At 40.5% G+C, this 15,993-nt stretch overlaps 2 protein-coding genes and 1 non-coding gene across 3 annotated transcripts; 1 reads left to right on the forward strand and 2 right to left on the reverse strand.

The window, feature by feature from the left end:
• The first annotated feature begins 56 nt into the window (after positions 1 to 56).
• pi4k2a (phosphatidylinositol 4-kinase type 2 alpha) lies at positions 57 to 11,077 on the forward strand. The gene is made up of 11 exons (XM_056371909.1): positions 57 to 188; positions 1,664 to 1,752; positions 4,451 to 4,820; positions 6,650 to 6,850; positions 6,927 to 7,058; positions 7,905 to 8,062; positions 8,791 to 8,848; positions 8,990 to 9,089; positions 9,428 to 9,561; positions 9,771 to 9,830; positions 10,056 to 11,077. The coding sequence occupies exons 3-11, from the start codon at positions 4,482 to 4,484 to the stop codon at positions 10,215 to 10,217; spliced, it is 1,344 nt and encodes a 447-aa protein (XP_056227884.1). The 5' UTR covers positions 57 to 188; positions 1,664 to 1,752; positions 4,451 to 4,481; the 3' UTR covers positions 10,218 to 11,077.
• trnap-agg (transfer RNA proline (anticodon AGG)) lies at positions 1,959 to 2,030 on the reverse strand. The gene has a single exon. It is a non-coding gene; the product is annotated as a tRNA-Pro (tRNA).
• avpi1 (arginine vasopressin induced 1) lies at positions 11,069 to 15,396 on the reverse strand. Its single transcript, XM_056371911.1, has 3 exons — positions 14,565 to 15,396; positions 13,165 to 13,624; positions 11,069 to 12,560 (listed from the first exon to the last, which is right to left on the reverse strand). The coding sequence occupies exons 2-3, from the start codon at positions 13,533 to 13,535 to the stop codon at positions 12,359 to 12,361; spliced, it is 573 nt and encodes a 190-aa protein (XP_056227886.1). The 5' UTR covers positions 13,536 to 13,624; positions 14,565 to 15,396; the 3' UTR covers positions 11,069 to 12,358.
• Between the last annotated feature and the right edge of the window lie 597 nt (positions 15,397 to 15,993).

Here is a 15,993-nt window from a genome sequence, read left to right on the forward strand (position 1 = left end):
GCTGGTTTCCACCAATGAGAAGGCGAGCCGTGCGCGCCGGGAGGAGGAGGGAGGCAGGATGATGCGCACAGCGGCACGTCTACACACCCAGCCGTGCATCCTGCAGGCCAGACTGGCGGTAATGCATCATATGGAAAAACCAGAGAAATGTCTTCTGACACAGAAAACTATCATGAATGATCACCATAGTAGGTGGAAAAATAGCTTTATACACATCTTCAAGTAATAATCAGACACAAGAGAAGACCACAGACTGCTCACACAACAGCACATTTGCATTATTTACTTTATTTGACACATTATTACACATATAATGTCTGGTAGGAATGTGTAGTAGAAAAGCTGAACCTTGGACTATTAAATGATTATTGATTGTCATTATTTCAATCTGGTAGTTAGGGTCAGAGACCTGAAAGACCTGACTTAGCTTTAAATTTGCAGTTTTCTCTTGAGAACTTATGAGGACCTCATGGACTTGAGTCATGACTTGGACTTCCCCAGTTATGACAGATACTGACTGTATTACTCAATGGATTTTCAAAATACAGAACGGTTACCCTGAGGCGTAGCAGTCTTGTTGTTAGAACGTCCTTCTACAGTCCATCATTCAAACCAGACTCTGCACAGTTGAAATGTTGCTAGAGCATGAGGCTAAATTCAGATAGCTCCATATGTTACCGCCCCTGACCTTTGACCTTCCATTGAAGAGGGGAAGAAATCAAAGTCTGCCATTCAGCATTTTCAGAGCAAAACATGTGTAAGGAGTTGGGAACATATGGCCCCAGAACATATCTGTTATCTAGGGTCTCACGTCATCCACTATTATTACTGAACAAAACAGATTAATACAATTTGTGGTTATGGACAAATTATGAAATTCATTGTGAAGTCGTCAAAAAAATTTAGTGTCATTTGTTCACTGGCAGGTTGCTCTGACATGACAGACTGAAGTTTTAAGATGTTTGTTTTTATTCCATTTTCACTTATTTAAACCTTACTCTTTACTATTTCTTTTAAATGAAAAAACACACAGTTAATGTGTGTCACTTTCATATTATTGGTCTCCTAAATCCTAATGTCGTGAAGGGTTATTGTAGTCCATACTTTTCTTATAAATAACCATATATATTTTCTCCTATTACAGGTTTCATGCTTATCACCATGGCAACATAGTTTTCGCAAAGTCTGAAATACTATATACAACAACTGCTACAATACAAATACACTGAAGATGGTAGCCCTACCAACTCATCAGTGGTATAATTAATATAATCAGAAAGCAACATGGAAAGGAAAGTCAAGAGAAAGTAATAGTGAGTAGAGAAAGTAATTCCCAGTGGCAACTAACGAAATAAACTATGTTAATACTGCTACTTACAGAACTTATGATTATGAATATAATCAGATCTGATCACAAAATGTTTATGACAAGTAGGTGCAAGTGTGAGATCAGACTGCTGATGATCCAGATGAGACATCCACATATATGTGGATGCAACTTGTGACTTTATCTAACATATCACTTTAATTCACCTGAAAATTACAGTTGTTTATTTCTGGTCAGTTATTTGCTGTCTGCATTGTTTTTTGCATTTGTACATGTGTATGTTCTAAATCTATGAGAAAATGCCTTTTGCTTTTTCATTTGTTTGTCTTGGACAAGCTAATGGGATGTCTCAGGACGGTTCAGTATACACGAGATGAGGCCATAACATTTGTACAATCCATTTGAAACAGCCTACATAAGGGCAGGTAAGTACAACAGAAAAACTATTATCTCTTTCTTTGCATCCTTTGTTTCCTTGGACTAGTCATATTCCTTTCTCCATTCCCTTGGTTTTTCAGTTTAACTCATCATCCTCACGTTTTGTGTCTGTATTCATTATACTATCAGTGTGATCATAATTTGTTGAAGTGTAAACTCTTAACCTGCAGCCTTGTCTGAGGAGCTAAAAGCAGGGCTCGTCCGGGATTTGAACCCGGGACCTCTCGCACCCTAAGCGAGAATCATACCCCTAGACCAACGAGCCTATGCATGACAGAGTGAACATCTGCATTTCTTTGTCCCAAAGACCTGCAATTGAACTCTTCAAACTGGTGATGTGGCAAGTTAGGGCTCCATATTTCATCTAGCTGAACAGCACCCTCTGGTGGTCTTACTATATTCATGTGATACAGTTGTTTGCAGTTTGCAGCCAGAAATATGCTTTCAAAACTAAAACGATATGAGATAGGTGCTGTGACTTCTCTGTGATGCTTGATTTTATATTATTGTTTTTTATTGATTTTCCATAGGGAATGAGAAAAAAACATTCCCCCAACACACAACCATGAGGCATTGAAGAAAACTTCCAGTGCTTACAATTACAATGGATAATGCTCAAGTGACTGATATAGGCCACGTCCATATACACCATAAACATTTCCACATTTTTTTTTTTGCTAGTCATACTGACTGACTCCTTATCCTGCATCTTTCATCCAAGCTTCATCAAACCTGGTACATCATGTCTGAATGACCCCAAAAACTACCTATGTGTGATTCGAGAGATCATTTTTTCATGACAGGCTAGCAAACTTTTGTGGATGAATTAAACCGGCTAACTCTTGAACCAATTGCAACCAAATTAGGCTCTTGTGTACAAACTTGGACCACAAATAAAACTTTCATTCAGTTTCATGCAGATTCGCCACTATGGGGCGCTATAGTAAAAAGGAAATACTAAACCAAAATTGCTTAATAAAAATCACTGGTTCTGGTTTCACTTCTAAAATGTCAAGCTTGAGTAGACCATGTCAGAGACCTTGCAGGCTTGGTACAAATGGGTTATAGCAGCACTTTATTTTTCAGTAAGAGTAACTGCAAAAAAAAAAAGGAAAAAGAAATAGTAATCACAAAAAAAAAGAAAAATTGAAAAAAAGTCACCTTTAATGGTTAATTTAACCACTGTGGATTTTATGACACTCAACTTTTGTAGACTGTGTGAGAGATGTGTTCATTAACCTATGACCAAAATTGCCACTATGTACATTCATATTGGTGAGTGTTGGAAGGTGAGAAGTCTGATGTTAGACTCTCAAAGTGGTGACAAAAATGAGGCCTCAGACTGGTTTGTTGTGTTGTTCAAGATTCTTGCTTAGGACTTAGGGTGAATGAGGTCCTGGGTTCAAATCCTGGATGAGCCCAGTTAATTTTTCTCCTCTAGTGCGAAACATAGTGTTACAGTCAACAGTTCCATCAGAAGTCTTTGGACAACAATGCCAATGTCAGTTCTACCAAATGCTAACAGAGCAAGGGTGTCCCTCTCTAACTTCAAGAAACTCTTGAAGACTCTTCTCCTCCGGGAGAATCTCCCCTTCTAACACCTCTAACATGTCCAACCAGCACTTGCTATGCACCTTCAGTGCACTTCTTTACCTGATCTCATTGCACTTACTGAATAGATGTAGAACTTAGTACTTACAACAAGGTCTCCTACTGCATTGAAGTTTTAGTGTTGTCCCTCATACTTTGGATAAAAGTGACTTCCAAATGAGTAAATGTAAATGCAATATGTAAATGTAAAGTGCCCAATAAGTATAGTAGGGATTATCAAAATTCACTATGCGAACTTCAATAATCATGTCATGCCGTCCCTCAGTCACATACAATTGAGTCATTTGCCTCGGAAGATGTTTTTTTTAAATTTGTGTCAACATCAAGGACATGAGACAATGTCACCAGGAGCACTTTTTTGGTGACTCATTCATGCTGTGGGCAGGGTAAAGTTTACTCCAGTAGGCAGTACAAATGAAATAAAAGAGGCTAATGATACAATAAAATAATCTAATATAATAATACAATCTAATCAAATCTATATAATATAATATAATATAATATAATATAATATAATATAATATAATATAATATAATATAATATAATATAATATAATATAATATAATATAATATAATATAATATAGCTTTTTAGATCCTCCTCCACTAACTAAATTTAATTCCACATCATGTTCAATTTCTCAAGTTTATAGTAAACCAAATGTCATGCAAATCAGCTCAGAATTAAGCGAATGGCAGATGATCTCATAGTGAAGTCTTGTATTTGTTTACCGGCGAGTCTTGACCGCTCCAATATGGCGGACGGGCAGATGCTTTGCTGCGACCCAGTGGCCAATGAGGTATCAATGTTTAACTACGCTCTCACGTGTCTTCCGTGGGCGGAATATTTGCGACCAATCAGCACTGGATATTAAGTTGTTGGCAGCACCATTTGAACGCCGATTGGTTAAAAATCAAAACACTCCCGTCTCCTCCCGGAAGCTGACAGTCATCTGATTTTTTCCCCTGTGTTTCCTTGTTAGCCAGCGTCAGTACTAGTCAACAAAACAACCGTCCTACTTTCTTTCCTTCTTCTGTTTAGTCCTCTCTTCTCTTTCTTCTCTTTCTTCGGGAGTTTAAAAAACTCTTTGCCCACCCCCAAAGACATGGACGAGACGAGTCCGCTTGTCTCTCCGCTACGGGACTCTGGTGATTTCAGCTACTGTCCCACAGAGCCCACCAGCCCGCGGGGCGCGTTTGGAGGCACACCGGGCTCCGTGGTGCGCATCCCGGCCGGGAGTCCTGGGCGCAGCCGGGAGAGGCAGCCGCTGCTGGACCGGGACCGCGGGAGCTCGCCGCGGGAGCCGCACAGGAACGAGTTCCCGGAGGATCCCGAGTTCAGAGAGATCATCCGAAAGGCCGAGCGAGCCATAGAAGAGGGGATCTACCCGGAGAGGATCTACCAGGGATCAAGTGGGAGCTATTTTGTCAAAGACTCACAGGGGGTAAGAAGAGCAGCTGCTAATTCACATCTACCGATTACCTACAGTTTCTACCATGCTACCGGCCCCTTTTGTTGGATGTTGACTGATCCGTGAAATCTGAAGTGTTGTGTGTGATGCACTGACTGGAGACTGAATGAATGCAAGAGTGCTTTGATGAAAGTGTTTGTCGCTTCTAGGAAAGGCCTCTTCCAACTAGCCTGTGATGACTTGGCAAATAGGCTATAAGGCATGCCAACAAAACACGAACCAAGTGCAAACTAATAAACATCCAATGTTTTTGGAATAGAAGGCACATTTATTCTCCACCAAGGTGTAAAATTGTCTTCGGCCTATGTGCTGTTCATAAAAACATACATGCACAGCACATAACAACAGCAGTCTCAGTATGAATACACCAAGTAATGGGAGACCATACACAAAGTTTAAATAAAAACAGCTCAATTCAAAATATAACTAAGCCTCTAAGAATTGAGCAAACCAATTGCTGGTGGGACAAATGTATTCTTATAAACATTCTTTGTTGCCAAAGTCATCCTGTAGCACCTGTCAGCGTTTAGGCGGTACAGGCTTTTCTGGTGATGAACAGACCCTCCCTCCTCACCCTGCGTTCCCGAAAGAGTTCCTTAACTGTTTTTGTGGCTTTCTTATTAGTTTACTGGCCATGTTGAAGACTCCTGTCAGCTTGTTCCTGTATTTATTGTATGACAAAATGCTTCCAATCAGAGATATGTAGACAACTTGTCAAATTTGCTGGATTACACCAAAGCTCTTAAGAATAATATGAAAACATAATCAGTATTTACGTTCACATTTCAGTATTTTTTTAACTTCTTGATCCAGCTGCTTAGCTCCCCCGTTAGTATGACTACGGCTCTGCTGGCAAGTGTTGGTCATTTCAGGTCTTTCTGCTGAGGCAGTAGTCTGTTAGTGAACCCCCACCTCTGACCAGCTGTCATGCTGATGTCAACAACAACACACTGTCCCAGACAACATACTCTGCCACCCGTTAATTCAAGTAGTTTCCCTGTTTTTTTTGTTTTGTTTTGGGTTTTTTTAAAAGTCTTGAGCAACTCACGGACACTCTCCTACCACCATCTCCCTGTCAACTGTGTGTGTTGTGTTCAATCCCCGTTTAAAAAAAAAAAAAAAGAGAAGTGTGCTTGTGGACTCTGTGGCTGGATCCTCACTCATTTCACTTGTGTTCTCAATCTGTTAGAGACAACATAATCCAGGTCTTTTATGTGCCACTTTCTCCACTCATTAAAAGCTTACAAAACAGAAATGAGTATTCTAGGCTCATTGTGTGAGCTTTTTATCCAGTGACCTGCCCCCCTTGCCTCCACCACCTCTCCAGTTTCTTTACTTAGTCACCAGTGTGCTTAGTAGTCATGTGCTAGCTCTCTGTGCGAGGATATAATTCTCTTCTATGACCAAGTTTCATGTTGTAATCGGCGTATGTGTCTCATACTTGCGTAATGCAACATGTGATGTCTGCATACAACTCCAAAGTGACACTGCTCCCAAATTTGTCGATTGCTTATCAAACACTTATCACCTTTAGGCCCTAAAGAAAGTCTGGTGTTTCATTTTCTGCATAGCACAGTGGCTGTGGACAGCCTCCGCTCATGTCAGTTACAGTGGAGTTCAATAGTAACAAGTTTTCACAGGTTCAAGTTTAAAAGATGAAATATTGTCCTTTAATGTAAATATTTAATCGTCTCATACACAAAGAAACATGGCTTCTTTAATTTCCATTCCTAAATGTTCCAAGTCTGAACCTCTTTATTTGCATTTCATTCTCATTTTCCTCACATATTCTCTGTCCGCAGAAGATTATCGGCGTGTTCAAACCCAAAAATGAAGAGCCTTATGGCCAGCTGAACCCCAAGTGGACTAAGTGGCTCCAGAAACTTTGTTGCCCCTGCTGTTTTGGCCGCGACTGTTTGGTCCTGAACCAGGGTTACCTCTCAGAGGCCGGGGCCAGCCTGGTCGATCAGAAACTGGAGCTCAACATAGTTCCTAGGACCAAGGTATAGACATGCACAGTAGTTCCACAACATTACAAGAGCACATTTTCCCTCTCCTAATGCATCTTCTGCCCTTTAGGTGGTGTACCTGGCTAGTGAAACATTTAACTACAGTGCCATAGACAGGGTTAAGTCTCGAGGCAAAAGGCTAGCCCTGGAGAAGGTGCCTAAAGTGGGGCAGCGCTTCCACAGGATTGGACTGCCACCAAAGGTAATCTAACAAACCGTTATTACATAAGTGATTTCATTCAGTGATGCCTTACAGTGACTGGTAGAGGAAAAGTTCACCATTAAAAGTCTTGAAATTAAAACTGTTGGATGTTATTAGTTATGTGGCTTGTCTGTTTTGACTTCACTTAGTCATTTCCTTTCTTTTTCCCTGAATGACTTTCAAGAATGCCTGAGAAAAGGTATAAACTTGTTGCCTATAAATGGCATTAATTGTAATTGATTAATTTCTAGTATCAAATGCCATTCTTTTTTAAGTATATTTTTTGGGCTTTTGTGCCTTTTTTGGACAGGATAGTAGAGAGAGACAGGAAATGGGGAGGCAGGGAGAGGGGGAATGACATGTAGCAAGGGCCGTCCGATGCGGGACTCGAACCAGGGCCGACTGCAGCGAGGACTGTAACCTCTACACACGGGGCGCCTGCTTAGACCACTACGCTACACGACGCCCCTGTGCCATTCTAGCTGCACTGGATATACACAGATGTGCCGTCACAATATCTATGTTTGGTCTGTGATTGACATGAATACCAAAAATACGCCAAGGTTCAAAGTCTATTCCTGATGTTGGAAACAACAGTTGAGAAAACAGTCTCGCCATAGGGTCAATTCGGTAGCTGTTCTGGGCCTGTCAATCAAAAAAGTACACCGCAAAGTTTGAAAAAATAATTTTGTGTGGGTTTTATGAGTTGTCTTTCTTTTTAACTCACTTCAGCAGATTGTTGAAATTGGCATCACGGTGTAAAAAAAAAAAAAATGAAACCGAAAATCCAGGGCATAGATGTACTGTGTGTAACAGAAACACCCCGTTCTGCTTCACTTCCACCAGGTTGGTTCCTTCCAGCTCTTTGTTGATGGATACAAGGATGCAGATTTCTGGCTGCGGAGGTTCGAAGCTGAGCCTTTGCCTGAAAACACTAATCGTCAGCTCCAGCTGCAGTTTGAGCGGCTCGTAGTCCTTGATTACATCATCAGGAACACAGGCATGTGGTCACAGTCCTCAGCCAAGATAACTCTTTATTTGAATTTATAGGTCTTGTCAGATCAGTGGTTAAAAGTAATTTAGTATATTTACTCAAGTACTGTACTTAAGGGTGATTTTGGGTTACTTTACTTTACTTGAGTGTTTCCATTTTCAGATGCTTAACACTTAACACATTTATCTGACAGTTCAGCTCAAGATTTTACATACAAAACATATTAACATTTAAAAAAATATCATAGATTGTTTTTGAACTACCCAAAAATAAAAAGTAGGGATACATTGGAGAAATAATGCAACATTAAAAGCACTAATAAATCATGTCAGCAGCTTACCGTGACTGAATGGAGGTAACTTAAAGTAAAAATAAGACAAAGAAACAATATTTCACATCTGGCTAATATCCGGCTGCAATATTGATATGCTTCTTACATGATTATAATTATTAATAATCCTATAATAAGTATCATGTGACAGGGACTCATCCTGCCCTTAAGGAGTAATTTTACTTTTACTTTTTTTTTTAAAATACTTTTATTTTGCTGACAATACATACTGTTTACATGCTTTTATATTGTAGTATTGCTACTTTTTCTTAAAGTAAAAGATAATACTCAATACTTTATCCACCACTGAATAAAGATGTTGTTCAGTGACAGTCTTGAATGCATCCTGCTGAAAGAAAGTGATATTGCAGGCTCAATTTGAATCCATTATTTGGTGTTGCAGACAGGGGAAATGACAACTGGCTGCTCAAGTACGACTGTCCAATGGACCCTGTTGGGAACAGGGTGAGGATACACACACCTGCACACTGTAAAAAATCTGTAACTGTAAACATGTCATTTTGAAATTGTGATGCTATGGTATGTCTTTTTTTAAATGAAGGATTAAAATTGAATTCCACCTGTACCCTCACGCCCTCTCTGCAGGACACAGACTGGGTGGTAGTAAAGGATCCCATCATTAAGCTGGCAGCTATAGACAACGGCCTCGCCTTCCCCCTCAAACACCCCGACTCCTGGAGAGCCTGTAAGCACCTACACTGACATTGTTTTAACCAATCACTTCTCACCCTCAGCAGGATGTAATCCATGCTTTTGAAGAAATTGCTTCTCTCTTTTCAACAGTGTGTTCAGTGAAAGTTGCTTTATTCCTGTTACATTTATCCTGTATCTTTTATATCTATCTCTATTTATCTATTACTTATATTTATATATCTGAAGTGTTCTCAATGTTCTTTTCGCCCCATTTTCATGTGCACTTTAATTTTCTTTAAAGGTATCTTTGCTGTCACTGTATTATTAACTTTCTTCTTTACACAAAGTGTATATAATTGTTAAATCACAGTTTATTTGTCCAATCGTCAGACCCCTTCTACTGGGCGTGGCTGTCCCAGGCAAAAGTCCCTTTCTCCCAGGAAATCAGAGAGCTGGTCCTGCCCAAACTCTCTGACCCAAATTTCATCAAGGACCTGGAAGAGGACCTCTATGAACTATTCAAGGTGAGGAGGGACTTGGATTAAGTATTCAGTAGTATGTATGTGGAGAATGGTGAGGATTGATGTGGGCGAGAGGAGTTTGAGAATCTGGCTGAGAAATGGAAGCAGGCATTGAAATAAGGGGAAATGAAAGATGGAGAGGAGGATGACTCAGTTCTGTGGCTGTAAATGTTATGTATAAACATGCTTGTCTTATCTATTGTTTCTGGCAGAAAGACCCCGGTTTTGACAGAGGACAGTTTCACAGACAAGTAGCCGTAATGAGGGGGCAGGTGAGTTTTCTTCTCTCTTTTCTAGAAACATTTATCTAGAAAAAAAACTGAAGCAAAATATGCAAAGTCATACTCCTGAAAAAAAAATGTTTCTACAACATCTTTTTCAGCCGTTTGACATAAAACTAACGGTTCCTTCTTGGATGACTGTTTGTTTTAAAGCATTAAGTCACCACAAGTGTTTTTGCTTTTACATACTTTTTCTGTCTCCTTTTTCTTACTAAGATCTTGAACCTGTGCCAAGCCCTAAAGGATGGTAAAACGCCCCTCCAGTTGGTCCAGATGCCCCCAGTGATCGTCGAGACAGCCAGAGCGCCTCAGAGAGCCAACAGTGAGTCCTACACACAGAGTTTCCAGAGCAGAAGACCGTTCTTCACCTGGTGGTAGGAGCGGAGCAGCCAAGAGTTGAAGGAGGAACAGCAGGAAGCTGGAGTGGGTAAAGGAGTGAGCTGTGCGGTTGGAAGAGAGGGCAGAATCTGAGAGTGCCGGATTTCGCCCTGAAAATGGATATTATCATCACCCCATTCCCCCTCTCCTTATGGATATTTTGGTTACAGAGAGTGGGTGAATGGGTGGAGAGATGAGGCCAAAAGAGGAAGAATTTCACAACGTATCTTCCCTGTTTGCCTCTGTGCCTTGTTTGGATGTCGCTGAAGAATTAACGCCTAAATGGTGACAGTTCTGTACCTTCCTGCGAGAGGAGAGATTTCTGTTGGACTCCTGGGTGCACATAATGTTTGCTCACACACATGCACACCAGTCCAAAACCTCTCATACTTTTGTTTTTGGATGGGAGGTGTTGCATTCCATGTATTTTTTTTTTTTTCTTCATACCAGTCTGCCTTTTTAATATTCACCTGCATATTTCCTCGCATGCAGTTAAAAACACGGGGTGAAAGCATCAAAGCCACTAGTGAAGATCAGTGTTGTCATTTTTAACAAACAAGAGAAGTGTTCATTGTGATAAAGTCTTAAAGATTCAGGAATTGGGAAACTCATGAGTGTCTTTACACAGTGAACACAAGCCACGTGAACTGGTTTCACAGTTACTTGTTGCTCCTAACTGTTTAGATTAGGATGTGCAAGTCATCTGGGGTGATGTTGAGGCACTTTTGGGGTTAAAAAAACAAACTGTTAAACTGAGATTAGTATGATCGCCTAATTTGTCCCCTCGCACTAATGAGTTAAATCATTGGTGAAGAAGACAAAATTATCTTGTCCCCAAGCGGGGGGGGGGGGGGGGGGGGGGGGGGGGTGATTCCCAGTGCACAAGCTCCTGTTTGTCTCAGCCATGTTGATTTCTGTTAACTTTATGGCTCGTGGGGTGGACCTAAGTAAACATCGAAGTAACTTCCTGCTGTACTGAACTGACATGAAATGTATTGTGACAATGCACTGTATAATTTGTATGTAATATTTAATGATAGATTATAATTAAAACATATTCCATTAATACAGATGACTTGTGTTTGTGAATGAGAAAAGTTTACCGTCAGACAGTCACACCACACAAATGTGAGAAATTCAACCAGACTTCAAATGCTTTACAATATTCTGTTCATGGATACTGCTCATAATAGTCCAACAATCAGTGCTTACAGTCAATCAAATCTTGCCCTATAAGCAGCTATAATCAATATTTGTTACAATGTTACATTAACAATGGTTCACCCTCACAGCTCTCATCAGCATTGTTTAGTGAAAAAACTTTCACTACACTTCCTGCTCAACACCAAATGGCAGGCAGACACAGTAAGCAACTAGCTGGTGAAGAAAGTGCAACATTAAAGAACCAAATATTTCCTTCAGGAGTCTGTAAAGACCAAAAACAGCTAAAAGAGAGTGAATATCTGACTTAAAACCGCTAGGTGGACAGAAAAACAACTGAATGCTAAAGTTGCTCCAAGTTTGCTAGATGTGTAAATAAGCGACTGTTTGCTAACAAGTTTGCTTTATCAACTTGAAAGTTGGTAACATCAGTTTTGTGTTTACCACTCATTTACACCCAACTGTCCTAAAAAGACTGATGACATCTTCATTTGGATGTTTCAGTACTGAGTAAAAGTAATAACATGTCGGGCCAGAAATACTCTCATTAAAGTGCTCTTTAAACATTAATGCAACATTACAATATTATTTACCATGATAATATACCATGACCTCTGTGGCAAGTTCATTGTCTGCTGTGCTTTCAAAATGCATTGCACTCATAATGTATATCAGCAATTTCATTTCAGGCTTAGACACGAGCCCATTTCTGTTAAAACACAACTGGTTTCATTCTGTTGATTGTTCTAATCTACAGGCAACATGCCTGCGTTTGAATAACTTATAATAGTTGGACTAATCCCCAAGCAGGTTTACCAGAGTTCACTGGTATGTCTTTGTGCTGAGGTCTAACATGTAAAGTACATGTTAGCAGAAGGTGCTAAAAGTAGGAATACAATGTGTCCTTTCAGAATCAGTCCTGTATTTCTTGACTTCTTTGCATCTTCTACCACTGTGTTATTCCCAACTCCATTTAGCTTTCAGTGGAGGATGCGGTGAAGGTAGCGTTCAGAGTCCCTAGCACTGTCCTGCCTTGCCACACCCAACCTCCATGAGGAGGGTTTGAATGGATTTTGGTTCTCTGGGACGTCCTCTTCAGTGGGCAACAGGAATTCTCCTGGACTTGACACTGGGTCAGCCTCCTCATCCTCAACAGTGTAGTTGGACAAAGGCTCCTCAATCCTGGAACACAGAGAAGTAAAACAGGTTTAGTTAAATTATCACAGGCCTATATATTATACCAGACAAGTAGTCTATAGCCTTGCTAGTACACACTGATAGCATGGCTAAAAAAATAATCTCCCTGTGCGCCATTTTGTTATGACCACACCGCCCTGCCCCCATTTTACCATTCTGTGGTTACTTCATTACTCCTCCAACAAATCTAATTTCATCTAAGTGAGGAATGTGTGTGTGTGTGTGTGTGTGTGTGTGTGTGTGTGTGTGTGTGTGTGTGAGAGTGAGAGAGAGAGAGAGAGAGAGAGAGAGAGAGAGAAAGGACACTGTCTTGTGAGGTCATGCTGAGTTTGTTAGGCACATGACAATTTACACACTGCATTTTATGCAGCAGATGGAGTCTGGATCTAAGTTGGATAGGGCCTTGAACATCAAGAAGTTCAACTGATGACAGTATTTTTCATTATTAATAAGTAAGGAGAGAATGGAGAACTACTTTGCTACTCATAACAAGTATTAGGAGAATTTCTCACTTTTTAACTCGTCATCTCTTTTCACATTCTTTCTTTACTTTTTTTCTGGCCTCTTGCCATTTGACATTGTCACCTACCTGAGATATCCTGATGCTCTGAGCCACTTGTGGTCTCTGTGTCCTTCCACTCTGATCCCTGCTTTATTCCTCGTTCTGACTCTGAGCCCCACCATGGCCTGGGCGAGCCCTGCCTCAACCTGTCTCTCCTCCCCTTCCTCCTCCCCCTTCTCCTCTGCTCCGTCAATATCTGCATCCATTCCTCGCCACACCAGCTTCGCCCGATGTTCAGCGTCTCTGTCTCCTGCTGTTCTGAACAGCCTGTGCAGTTGGTGCAGGTTGACCCCAGAAAAGATATTGGAGCATCCAGTCTTCCTGCTGCGTCGATTGGAAACTTTCCATTGCACAGGCAAACCATCCTCAGTGAAGGTGGATGCTGGGGTGTCTGCCATGGTGTGCAGGTGGAGAGCTTCCAGGTGGTGAGATAAGGACAAGAGGACAATATCAAGGGGGAAGGTAGGAGGGCTGACAGGAAGGTAAGCTGAAAGGGAGAGAGAAAGGAAAGAGGCCAAAGAGGTCAAACTGAAGAGTTCACAGCTAAAAGCAAAGCTCAAGCCTCACCCCGCAGCCACATTTCCATAGCTGCAGCCAAAAAACCTAGTTGCCTCTGCCACCCTTTCCTGTGTGACGAAGTCTTATCTCATTATTCATGGGTCTTAAGTGTGTAAAGACAGTGACACACATGTTCCAACTAACAATTATTTTCAGTAGCAATTAATCTGTCAGGTCTTTTCTTCAATAATCATTTGGTCCATCATAGAACAGTGAAAAATTGTTCAACCAACAGTGCAAAAGCCAAAGACATTTAATTTAATAGCATAGTTGACAAAGAAAACCAGAAATATTCACATTTGAGAGGCCATTACACTTTTGGCTTTTTAGCCATTACGGCGACCTTAATTTGATTTTCATTACAGCTGCCAAATGATTTTCTGTTGATCAATTAATGGACTTATAGCTTAAGCTCAACACTAATGCTTGTGTCATTACAGTCTGGCACATCCAAACCTGGTGAGGCTCATTTTTAAAACACAGTGTTCTAGCCTCCCGTATCTAGAAATTCTACCACACATATCCTTCTACCAAACCCCTTCATAAGCCATGTTTTCAGAGGACCATTGATGGGATTCCTTGGCAAACAGCGATCCCACAGACTACACTAACTGTTGGTGGCTATTTCTTGAAAAACTGACCTTTGGGACACACAGACACTGCACAATATTGAAAATATACATAGAAACCAGATTGTTTCCCTGTGATGTTATCACAAAAAACCATTGATTAAATCAGTTTCATAAAAAAAAAAATCATGGCTGATATTGTTAACAGTTGTCTACTATAACAACTAAAATAAGTTTAGCCCAAACCATAGGAAAAACTTGAGAGTTATGTTAAACACTGGCTATAATGAGAATACTTACCTCACCCACTGTAGTTTGAATGAGACAGACTCCAAGCATGCACTACAGGCAGACAAACAACCTTGTTACTGAACCAGCATGCAGACTACAGCCTTCACACCCGCTAATGCTGAGCCGACCCACTTCTGACAGGCGCGTCAGTCGCGCGTGGAGCTGTGGGGGAAAGGAATAAATAAAGAGTAATCCATTAATGACGTCAGTGCCGAGGTGCTCGCCTCACAACAGGAGCCAGGCTGCATTAAAAAGAGAAAAAGACAGTCCAAATAAACAGAGGACAGAAGGCTTTGAGGGAAGTAGGGCTCCTGCATAGGCCTATTTAAAACAGGAGTAGCCTACTCTCACTATGGTTTCAAGCTATACAGGGCAAACTGTCACCCTAACTTGTTTAGTATGTAAACAGTTGCTACAAAGTAATTCCTAACGTTTTCCTCTGAAATGTAGTAGAGTAGAAGTATTAAATAAGCTAATAAAAAAGGATTTATATACAATTTATATAATTATTTTTTTAATTATAAGTAGCCTACCTCAGACATGAACCGGAATAAATGTATTATGTTACTTTCCACCACTGGATATTAAGATTTATTGTGTGTTTGTGTTTCTGTAGTAATGCCACTGGCCTATATTTTCTTATACTGAGTGTTATTTAACAACATCATTTACCTGACATTGTATGAACTGGTTGTTTAACTTTATTATCCCAAAGGGAGCTTTATTTGCAGTGGGAGCACAAATTGAGCGTGCACAATCAAAAATGACCAAAGACACAGTCCACAAACCCAATACTGGTGACAGCAAAGGCTATACTGTATGGCGTTATACCACACAGGCTGGAGGAAACCAGGGCAGTAATTAACAGCACACAGTACTATATTGTACAAAACTGCATTTCTTGTACCAATAAAAACACTGCTGCCTGTGTTATTTACAGTTTCCATTGTCTGTACATCATCTGCTCTGTAACTACTAGTAGTGGTCTTGGAGGCATTTAGTGGTTTAACTCTGGATCCTGCTGAAAAATGATTTATAGTTCAGAATGAGCCAAAAATCTATCTTCTTGGAACACACCTCATTACATATGTGCTTTCCCTTTTGTTTGGTGCTTTGCACATACAGAAGCATTTCCCTCATGACTTCAGTCAGCTCTATTTCATCTAAGCCAAGCTCCTCAACTGCATTCCAGTAATGCTCAATTAACTGTGACAGTCTGTCTTTATGTCTGTATCTTTCAACGCTGTAAGTGGTTACACATGAGATTAATAGAGTGAAATCATTCAAGTGGAGTATGTCGTCTCACATAGTGAGTATGCTGTTTGACCTTTAGGTTAGTTTAGTTAAACTAGCTGAACTAAAACATTGGATTGCAGCTAAAGGCTGCTGCTATTCACAGCATGTTGAACCACATTTCATCACATCCTATGTTAATTGT

Source organism: Seriola aureovittata, chromosome 3 (genome assembly GCF_021018895.1).
Source record: "Seriola aureovittata isolate HTS-2021-v1 ecotype China chromosome 3, ASM2101889v1, whole genome shotgun sequence".
Taxonomy (NCBI): Eukaryota; Metazoa; Chordata; class Actinopteri; order Carangiformes; family Carangidae; genus Seriola; species Seriola aureovittata.

Bases quoted from the DNA above. Each gene is read 5' to 3' on its own strand.
- pi4k2a (XM_056371909.1), top strand. From the start codon at position 4,482: ATGGACGAGACGAGTCCGCTTGTCTCTCCGCTACGGGACTCTGGTGAT. The intron at 4,821-6,649 runs GTAAGAAGAGCA...CTCTGTCCGCAG, and splicing joins TTGTCAAAGACTCACAGGGG to AAGATTATCGGCGTGTTCAA. The intron at 8,063-8,790 runs GTGGTCACAGTC...TGTTGCAGACAG, and splicing joins ATCATCAGGAACACAGGCAT to GGGAAATGACAACTGGCTGC.
- avpi1 (XM_056371911.1), bottom strand. From the start codon at position 13,535: ATGGCAGACACCCCAGCATCCACCTTCACTGAGGATGGTTTGCCTGTG. The intron at 12,561-13,164 runs GTAGGTGACAAT...TCTGTGTTCCAG, and splicing joins AGAGCATCAGGATATCTCAG to GATTGAGGAGCCTTTGTCCA.